Raw genomic sequence first — 10,451 nt, forward strand, 5'->3', positions numbered from 1 at the left:
CTTGGGGCCAGGGGCCTGTAGGGGCAGTTAGCGGAAACGGGGCTGAGGGCGGGGCCTTTAGCCAGGGGCCTGTATGGGACAGTCAGGGACAATAGGGGGCGGGGCCTAGGGTCAGGGGCGGGGCTTGGAGCCAGGGACTGAAGGGAGCAATAGGGCCCTGGGAGCAGGGGCTGCTGAGGGTGGAGAGGACACAACGAGGAGGCAGAGGAGAGGGAGGGGAGACGCTGCCCAAGCTGGGACCGACTTCTGCCATGCTCCCAGCTCTCTTGTTTGTCTGCCCACCCACCGTGGTAGGCGTCTCCCTGGCCGCTGTGCTGGCGCTACCAGGTGCTGCCCGCACCGAATCGCAGTGTTTCTCCATAGGACTCCAACCTGCTCCGGGGGCGCCAGGTGCTGCAGTCCGAGCTGTCACCTGTGTGACGTGCTCAGGCACCGTTTCCAAAGCAGCTTCCATAACTCCTGGGCTGGAGAGAAGCATTGTGCTGTGTAATGGCATTAGATACGTTTTGATTTCTTGGCCACAGATCATGCAGATCCCAGATCGAACTATTCAGTCACATGAGACATTGCAAGCCATCTGCGTCATAGGCTGCAGCATCCACTGTCTCTCGTAGATGAAAGGATGCCGTAAACATAAAGCAGACTTCATGGCTTGTTCCGTCAAGTTGAAATGAGCAGCAGTTCACTTTCACACAGCAGCAAGCATTGCCAGGGCAGGCAGTTTTCACCTAAATAAGGTGTCCAGGTAACCAGGCTCATAGCTTTAAGTGAAGCACTTATCTCTTCCCCATGAGTGAGTTGAGGAGGCCGTGTGGTGTACTCAATACAAGAGAGAGAAAAAAATACTAAAGCTGCAGATCAGAGAATGTACAACGTGGTTTGGAAAGCTCACGAGCCTCTTATCTCCTCCTGGCCTCACTCTCAGCAGAAATGGATTCCCAGGAGATCGGAGAGCTGCAGCAGGAAGTGATGGAGGAGCTGGGCATCTCCATGGAAGATCTCCAGCAGTTCATTGACGAGGAGCTGGAGAAACTCGAGTGCGTGAAGCAGCGAAAGAAGCAGCTGGAAGAGCTGGAAAAGAACGTTAAGCAGAAAGAGGCAGAAGTAGCTCACGTGGACCAGCTCTTTGATGACGCCTCAAGGTGGGCAGTGGCGGCTTTGTGCTGGTGTCTGGCGGAATGGGCAGAGCAAGGACTAGGGTGTCTGGACCCAAAGGACGTTTATACACATGCTTGGGGGAGGCGCTTTAAGTGGAGCGGCTACAAGAGTTGCTTTAATTAAAGTGCCCAGAGTATCTTGCACATCAGTGTCCCTGTGCTTAAAAATGGTGGCAGAGCACTTTATCTAAAACTTCTTGAATGAGCCCCTGCCACCATTTTTAAGTGGGGGGACACGGATACGCAAGATGCTGGAGGCTGCTGGAGTGCAGTAATTACCATGCTCCAGCAGACTCAATCCAGTCTACTCTGATGAGCTATAATTACAGCATGTCAGAGCAGCCTCACTGCTCGTATATAGGCACCCCCAGTTCCTATTTCCTGCTCTACTGCTGACTTTTTTGGCAGTATTCCTGCAGCCAGACTTTTCCAGGAGGGGTTCAAGAACCATGTGGTGCGGTATTCAGTTGTCGACATGCGTAACTCTCAGAGATGGATGGCTAAGATCTTTTTGTCGTGGCTTTGAATCTCCAGTTATGATTGAGGCTATGTCCTATTTCTGCTGAGTGATTTAAGGGAGCACCAGCTGCTGAGTAGCCCCAGATGCTGCTATGCAAAAATGTCTCTTCTTTTTGTGATTACTGTAGAGATAACAGCTGCACTCACCATGGATCTGTCTCTGCTTCCTCCTTTTTTCCCGCTGTACTGCAGAGCCATCAATAAATGTGAGGTGCTGGTAAAAGATCTCTACTCCAAGCTGGGGCTTCAGTATCGTGAGAGCAGCTCTGAAGATGAGGACTCGTCTTCCAAGCCCACGGAAGTGATTGAAATTCCAGACGAGGATGATGATGATGTCATGAGCGTGGATTCAGGTTGGAAACGCAATTCTGTGTTCCCTGTGGCGGTGGGGTTTGTGGGGAGGGAGATGTGAAGGAACAGTCTGATATACACTGGCACCACTGTTCCTCACACCCAGGAGGCTCAGAATGAAGGCTCCCTTGGGGCAAGTAAATAGGGTGGTGCTTGCAAAGTCAGTGCAGCCTGAACAGAATGGAAAGCTCTTACATGAATCCTTCTTACCCAGCCTCCTGCTGCTCCTGGTCTTGCTAAGCTGCCTCCAGGATCCAGTGGCCAGGGGGATGTTGAGTCATCCCAAAGGTGTGGCCTGTTGTTGGGGAGCGGAGAGGGCAAAATGGGATAAAGCCTTACATCGCCAAAAAAAAACTTAAAAAATCGAGGAAGAATCTGGACTATGACCTGCTATCCTGAGGGCTCAAATTCTCTTTGAAGTCAGTAAGGAGTGCAAGCATTTGGCTTTGCCTTTGTGTTAAAGCTTCTGTTTATAAGGGCTTCCTATGGCAAGGAGGTAGCTGAGTAGCCATCACCTCTGCTCAATATACTAGAACTCCTTGGAATGCCATGTTTTAACCCTGGAAGGATTCACTCAGCCTCCAGTCCTTCTGCATGTTAAGTGGCATGCATTAACATGACTGCATAGTTGCTTCATGGGGAGACTGTTCATGGAAAGATGCAGCCTGCACCGGTCCCAAATATTCCAATGCTTGTAGGGTCAGAACTTGATCAGGTGTCTTGTCTCCCTCCTGGTTGTCCCAGGTTTGTCTTCCCAAAACAGTGTCTCACGCTTCAGAAGTGATTGTATTTCCATGGAAGTGCATACCTGGACTCCAGCAACCTGCTCCAGGGATCACAAACGTCTGGTTTGATTCAATGCTTTTCCAAGTAAAGCCAGAGGAAAACTTAGAATTTGCCATTCTTTACGGCCTTCCATTTGGTTTGATGTCTTTGCAGGAGGTGTTCTAATATGGTTTAGATTCCCCACAGGGGGCATCTGTCCACATTTTAAATGGCTTTCTGCTTTGCTTTGTTTTTTAAACCCAGGTAATACAAGTAAAAACCCGAAGGATCAAACTCTGGTAAGTTGGAAAAGATTTATGTTGTAATATCGCTTATTTGTATGGCAGTACCTTTTCGGAGTGCTATTCATACATGTTATGGTCGGAAGGGACCTCAGTAAGTCATCGAGTCCGCCACTCTGCCTTGGGCAGGAAAGAGCTCTGGGGTCAAATGACCCCAGCCAGGTGCTTGTCCAGTCTCCTTTTGAAGACCCCCAAGGCAGGGGAGAGCACCACGTCCCTTGGAAACCCATTCCAGATTTGGGTAACCCTTACTGTGAAGAAGTTCTTCCTAATGTCCAACCTAAATCTGCTCTCTGTCAATTTGTGGCCATTGTTCCTAGTTTCTCCAGGGGGTGCCCTAGTAAATAGAGCATCTCCTATTCCCTGCTGCCCTCCCCTGATGAATTTATAGGTAGCCACAAGATCACCTCTTAGCCTTCTCTTGCGAGGGCTGAAGAGCTCTAGGTCCCTCAGTCTCTCCTTGTATGGCCTTTCCTGCAGGCTTCTGACCATACGAGTAGCCTCCTCTGAACCCTCTCACGATTCTCTGCATCCCTCTTGAAGTGTGGCGCCCAAAACTGGACACAATACTCCAACTGTGGCCTGACCAGTGCTGCATTGAGGGGAAGCATCACCTCCCTGGACCTATTCATCATGCATCTACTAATGCATGATAAAGTACGGTTAGCCTTGTTGATCACTTCCTCACATTGACAACTCATGTTCATCTTGGGGTCAACTGACTCCAAGATCCTTTTCTGCTGCTGTGTTGGTGCTTCTTTTTGCCCAGGTACAGCACTTTGCACTTGTCTTTGTTGACCTGTACCCTTTTTCGTTTTGCCCATTTTTCCAACCTGTCCAGATTTGCCTGGATCCATTCCCTACTGTCTGGTGTGTTAACTTTGCCCCATAATTTGGTATCATCTGTGAACTTGGACAGTGTGCTCTCCGTGCCCTCGTCCAAGTCACTGATGAAGACATTGAATAGCACTGGTCCAAGGACCGAGCCTTCTAGGACTCCACTGCCCACGTCTTTCCAGGTTGATATCAACCCATCTACCACCACTCTCTGGGTGTGACCCCTAAGCCAATTTGCCACCCACCTGACTATATAATCATCTACATCACAGCCTGTGAGTTTATTTATAAGAACAGAATGAGATACTGTATCAAAGGCCTTCTTAAAGCCTTGGTAGATGACATCTACCTCGACTCCTGTGTCTAAGCATTTTGTGACCTGGTCATAAAAAGAAACAAAGTTAGTTAGGCAGGATCTACCTGCAACGAATCTGTTCCGATTTCCTTTCAGCATTATTTCCCCTGCTGGGCTCCCACAAATGTAATCTTTAATGATGTTTTCCCAAGGATAGAGGTGACACTAACTGGCCTATACCTTCCCGGTTCCTCTCTCCTTCCCTTCTTGAAAATAGGGACCACATTGGCCCTTTCCAGTCTTCTGGGACCTGACCAGAGCACCATGAGTGCTCGAACAGTCATGCCAGTAGTTTGGCTATGACACTGGCAATTCCTTCAGCACCCTTGGATGAAGTTCATCTGGGCCCGCTGATTTGAACACATCCAGCCCCTCCAAGTGTCCCTTCACTAAGTCTGCGCTAACAGCTGGTGGCCTGGTGTCCCTCCTGTGTCTGTCTATGATCCAATTGGGAGATTTGTCTTGGTCCGTATCTAGGAATACAGATGCAAAGAACTCATTGAAGAGATCAGCTTTGTCCCCCCTCTCTGTCACCAACTGCCCTAGTTTGTCCTGTAGGGGTCCTGTGCGACTCTGCCCCTTTGTTTTGCTGCCTATATACCTGAAGAAGGACTTTTTGTTGTCCTTAATTTTTCTCGCCAGCCTATATTCTAATCCTGCTTTGGCCTTCCTAACTGATTCCCTGCAAGTGAGAGCCAGGGAGGTATGTATACTCCTGCTTGGTAGTTACCCCCTGTTTCCATAACCTGTATGCCTCTTTCTTTGCCCTTAGGCTTTCCTGGACTTCCCTGTTCAGCCAAGAGGGCTTCTTGGCCCCTTTGCCCCTTTTTATGTGCAATAGGACTGTCTCCTGCACCCGTAGGACCACTCCCTTGAGGAATGGCCACCCTTCCTGGAGCCCCATTTCGCCCATGCTCTTCAGCTTTAACACCTCACTAACTAATCTCCTGAGCACACTGAAGTTAGCCTTTCTGAAGTCTAGCACTTCAGCCCTGCTGTTTAGTTTGCCCACCCTTCACCGGATAGTGAATTCAGTCAATCGATGGTCACTATCCCCTAGGTTACCTTGTACCTGCAGATTCCCCACCAAGTCATCCCCAAGTCTAGCAAGGCGTTTCCCCTAGTGGGATCGTATACCTCCTGCATTAGGTGGAGGTTCTGTATGCAGGTTAAGAACCTACGTGAGCGGTTAGATTTGGCTGACTGCTCCTCCCAGCATGTCAGCGTAGTTTAGGTCGCCCATGGCAACTACATCTCTCGACCATACGGCCTCTGAGAGCTGTCTGGAAAATTCCAGGTCTAGCTCATCCTCCTGGTGTGGCAGTTTATAGTAGACCCCCACTACCAAGTCCCTTTCCCCCCTGACCCCCTTGTATCCTGACCCACAGTACAGGCAACCCTTGCCATTCTTGGGGGATACAATCTTGTATTCCCCGCAAATGGTGAAATCTGCGAATAAGGCGCTGTTCATGAATGCAGTGCCCCCAGGGGGGGCATGGCTCCGGTGGTGGGAGCCCAGCGGCAGCAAGGGCAGAGCTCCTGAGGAGCTCCTGTAAGTGTATAAAATGTATTTAAAATGTGGGTTCAGCATTCGCAAATATTTGAAGCCATGAATAGCGAGAATTACCTATACCTCGTTTTGGCCCTCCTCTGATCCCATCTTGATTTATAAAGAATGTATATTGTTCCTTAACAGAGAGAGCAACACCCCCGCTTTTTCTCCACTCTATCCCATCTGTACAACCTGTAACCCTATTGTATTGGCATATAGTAAAAGCCAGTTTTGTTTGCATTTGAGAGCTTGGTTTTTAAATTGTTTAGGGGTTGTTGTCATGTTCCTTGAGAAACATGCAGGACAAGTTGGATTTGTAACTTGCAATTGTTCCAAAACCAGTTTTATAATATAGAAGAATATCTTCAGTGCTCTCTTACCCCTGTCTGTCTTTCCCTGTAGCTTCGAGAAGCCATGGCTGCGATGAGGAAATCTGCCCAGGATGTTCAGAAATTCATGGATGCCATTACCAAAAAAAAAACCACCCAGGAAACGCAGAGAGGTTAGTACATGTGGCTGAGAGCTGCCCTTACAACTGGCCTTTTCCCCAGAGGTCTGTCCTAATGTCCACAGAGGGGAAAATGATGGAGGAAATTATAGGGTTGTTGGTTCTAGCTGTGTTAGAGGAAACTGCAGCAGTTCTTTGGAATGGTAGAGAAAGGCCATCACCGGCTTGTCTTTGCTACTTCACTGCTTGAAAGAACTCTTGAGGTAGTTAATACTGAAGTGTGAGGTTGCATCTTTTTACTGTGTTTCTCCCCAGCTAATGTTATTAGTAGGGTTACCATATGTCCAAGATTTCAGAGGCTGGTCCCAGGTGAAAATTAAAACTAATGTCTGGGATAGGGGAAGGGGGCACCACAGGAGCTGTGAAATAGGAAGGCGTATTAACACTAATTGTTACTTCACAGGTGATTAACAGCTGTGAAGTAAAGAACAATGGCTCATTAACAGATCATTTACTTCCTGTAGCAGTGGAGGGCTGGAGGGAGGGGCAGGCAGTGTCCCAGGTACCACATTGTCCCATAGGGTCAACCTAGTTATTAGCAGCAGCATCTGGATACCTTTTAAAGAGGAAAGGCTTCTATTTCATCCATGCCTGGCAGGTCTTGCCGTGTGCGCCCCCCCCCACACACACACACACACACACATGCACAGCAGCACCGACCTGGAGTATGAGATACTGCAGGTGAGACTGACTAGAAGAAGCTGAGTAACTGACAGTTCCTCAGAACTCAGACAAGGTTCTTTGGGTAAATCCGATATCTTTAATTAGACAAACTCAAATAGTTGGAAAAATTCATCTTGGCAAGCTTTCGGGCTCAAACACCCTTTGTCAGGCTTTGAAGGGCATTCGTGCCCGAAAGCTTTCTAAAAATATTTTTTTTCCAACAATTTGAGTTGGTCTAACTAAAGATATTGGATTTACCCAAAGAATCATGTCTTCCTATGACCTTAGACTAACACCGCTATAAACCTACACCCCTCCAAACTCAGGCACTTAGTTACAAAGAAACTCCCCCACCTTCTCTACCTGACGGCTTCTGGTGTTTTCTCCTCTGGATAGATGGGGCTTCCTCTCAGCAGAGCTCAGTAAATGCATCCCAGCAAGCAAACTCTGGGGGCGATCTCAGCAAGGATGGTGATCTCACAGTTGGCATGCGCATCCTGGGCAAGAAAAGGACCAAGACATGGCACAAGGGAACCCTGATTGCAATCCAGTCAGTGGGCGAGTCCCGCCGCCCTGGGGGTAAGTAATCTGGCTGCCTCTTACAGTGCAGGAAGCATGTTTGACTTCAACAGGAAGGTAGCACCTATGATAGCTTAGCTTTGCAATGCTTTGTGCACCCAGCTGGTTCAGTGTGTGCTGTCGTTGTGCTGGCTGGGGGGGTGCGTTACCTAAATTTGAAATGCCATCTTATTTGACTTGCAGGGGTTCAGTGAGCTGTGCCAGCATCACTCTTCCATGCCCGGACAGCCCTTGAGCTTGCCATGCACTGTTCTGTATTGCTGTCTGTTGCCATAGAATCAAAACTCCAGCCCTTCTGGAGAATGAAATGCTCTCTCTTAAAAAAAAAAACCTTGAAATTCAGTGTTTATTCATTCTCCCTAGCTTTAGAGCAGAAGAGCTTGCTTTGTTGCTTACACCAGTCTAAATCTCAGTGCAGGGTGGGCAATTATTTGGGCTGGAAGGCCACATGGGGAGTCTTAATGAGCTGTTGCAGGCTGAGTCAGCACCCTTCCACCCCCCACCCACCCACAACTCCCTATGGGGCTGCATGCAGGTGGAGAGCTGTGTTCAGGAGAGGGGGCAGGGAGTGAGGCTGGGATTAAAGGGATGGGGTGGGGGGCATGTGTGTGTCTGGGAGGGGGGCGGGGGCTGCCTGGGTGCCAGGTCCCAGGAGCCTGCCATGGGTGAGGGGAGGGAGTAGGGCATATGCAGCAGAGCTCACCCAGGCAGTATGGTCTGTGCTGCCCCAGGAGTGCTCTGTGGAGCTGAGCCCAAACAAATGTCAAAACAAACTGCTCATGTAGGTTCTTAAACTGCGTGCAGGATCTCCACGTAACCCAGGAGGTGTTCAGTCCCACCAGGGGTAACGCCTTGCTAGACCTGATCTTAGCAACAGGGGGTGATCTCGTGGGTAACCTGCGAGTGCACAGTAACCTGGGAGATAGTGACCATCATTTGGTCAAATTCACAATCCAGCAAAGGGTGGGAAGAATAACCAGTGAGGCTAAAGTGTTAGACTTCAGAAGGGCCAATTTTAATAACTTAGAAGGCTAGTTAGTGAGGTAGCTGAACTCAAGAGCACTGAGCTTTTTGTGGGGTCCAGGAGGGGTTGGCTGTTTCTCAAGGGAGTGATCCTTGGAACACTAAAGAAGACTATTCCATTACACAGGAAAGGAGGCAAGGGAACAAAAAAGCCCCCTTGGCTGAACAGGGAACTCCAGAAAAGACTGGGGGCAAAGAAAAAGATTTATAGGCAGTGGAAGCGGGGCAGACACCAAGGGGGAATACACCTCTTTGGCGTGCTATTGCAGGGAATCAGTTAAGTAGTCCAAGGCAGGACTGGAGCTTAGGCTGGCTACAAAAATCAAGGACAATAAAGTCCTTCTACAGATGCGTAGTGAACAAAAGGAAGGCACAGAGTAAGGTAGGGCCCCTGCAGGACAGATCAGGACAGTTGGTGGCCAACACAAGGAAAAAGGCAGAGCTCTTCAATGAGTTCTTTGCTTCAGTATTCCTAAGTACTGGCCAAGACAGTTCCCCCAATTTGAATATAGATAGATGTCTAGGAAACAATAGCGCTCCAATGATTAGTGCTGACTTAGTTAAGGAGCACGTGGAGGGGCTGGATGGATACAGGTCAGCAGGCCCGGTTGACCTCCATCCATGCATGCTGAAGGAATTGGCCAGTGCCATAGCTGAGCCGCTGGCATGGCTGTTTGAGCACTCTTGATGCTCCAGCCAGGTCCCTGAGGACTGGAAAAGGGCCAACATGGTGCCCATTTTTAAAAAAGGGGAGAAGGAATGAGCCGGGTAACTTTAGTCAGTCTTACCTCTATCCTTGGGAAAACACAGGAAAAAATCATTGAAGAGTGCATTTTGAAGGCCCAGCAGGGGAAATGATACTGAAAGGAAACTAATACGGGTTCGTCACGGGTAGATCCTGCCTGACAAACCTTATAGCCTTTTACAACCAGGTCATGCACTGCCTTGACACTGGAGCTGAGGCAGATGTCATCTATCTGGACATTAAGAAGGCCTTCAGTAAAGTTTCGCATCATATTCTAATAAGGAAGCTAGCAGGCTGCAGAGTGGATGATTACACAGTCAGGTGGGTGGCAAACTGGCTTAGGGACCGCACCCAGAGAGTGATGGTGGATGGGTTGTTTTCAACCTGGAAAGAGGCGGGCAGTGGTGGCCCGCAGGATTCAGTCCTTGGACCGGTGCTATTTAATATCTTCATCAGCAATTTGGACGAGGGTGTGGAGAGCACCCTGTCCAAGTTCGCGGATGACACCAAGTTATGGGGCAAAGTTAACAAACCAGAGGGCAGGGAGCAGATACAGGCAGATCTGGACAGGTTGGAGCAATGGGCAGAATGAAACAGGATGTAATTCAACAAAGACAAATGCAAGGTACTCCACCTAGGGAGGAGGAATCCCCTGCACACCTATAGGTTGGGGGATGACCTCCTCAGCAGCTCAGTGGCTGAAAGCAATCTTGTAGTCACAGTTGACTCCAAGATGAAATGAGCCGGTAGTGTAACAAAGCCATCAACAAAGCCAATTGCACCCACCATGTCTGAGGGGGGAGACCTTGTAGCCACCTTTAAGTTTATCAAGGGAGGACAACAGAGAGTTGGAGATGCACTATTTACCTGGGCACCCCAGGAGCAACTACGAATAATGGGTACAAACTAGTGGAGAGTAGATTCAGGTTAGATATTAGGATGAAATTTTTCACAGTAAGTGTGGGCAGAATTTGGGATGGGCTACCAAGAGAGGTGGTGCTATCACCTAACTTGGAGGTCTTCAAGAGGAGGCTAGATAGACACCTGACTGGGGTCATCTGACCTCGGTCCTTTTCCTGCCTGGGGCAGGGGGTC

The 10,451-nt window shown here is 49.1% G+C and overlaps 2 protein-coding genes across 7 annotated transcripts in view; both read left to right on the forward strand.

The window, feature by feature from the left end:
- LOC112548692 (cortexin domain-containing 1-like) overlaps positions 1 to 995 on the forward strand; it is a 9,146-nt gene extending 8,151 nt beyond the window's left edge. For both annotated transcript variants that reach the window (XM_025195140.1, XM_025195139.1), the window contains exon 3: positions 929 to 995. The gene's annotated coding sequence lies outside the window, so the exon portion shown is untranslated. The remainder of the gene's footprint in view (positions 1 to 928) is intronic.
- Positions 1 to 10,451, forward strand: part of SETDB1 (SET domain bifurcated 1) — a 35,230-nt gene that overhangs the window by 951 nt on the left and 23,828 nt on the right. For 4 of the 5 annotated variants that reach the window (XR_003092322.1, XM_025195131.1, XM_025195132.1 and 1 more), the window contains exons 1-5: positions 929 to 1,142; positions 1,869 to 2,029; positions 3,057 to 3,091; positions 6,241 to 6,340; positions 7,406 to 7,588. Coding sequence is in view for 4 of the 5 variants with exons in the window: in XM_025195131.1 (XP_025050916.1) it covers positions 931 to 1,142; positions 1,869 to 2,029; positions 3,057 to 3,091; positions 6,241 to 6,340; positions 7,406 to 7,588 (691 nt within the window). In the remaining variant the exon portion in view is untranslated. Of the gene's footprint in view, positions 1 to 895; positions 1,143 to 1,868; positions 2,030 to 3,056; positions 3,092 to 6,240; positions 6,341 to 7,405; positions 7,589 to 10,451 lie in introns of those variants that run through there. The other variant, XM_025195134.1, reaches the window with a different exon arrangement.

This window comes from Alligator sinensis, unplaced genomic scaffold (genome assembly GCF_000455745.1).
Source record: "Alligator sinensis unplaced genomic scaffold, ASM45574v1 scaffold880_1, whole genome shotgun sequence".
Lineage (NCBI taxonomy): Eukaryota > Metazoa > Chordata > Crocodylia > Alligatoridae > Alligator > Alligator sinensis.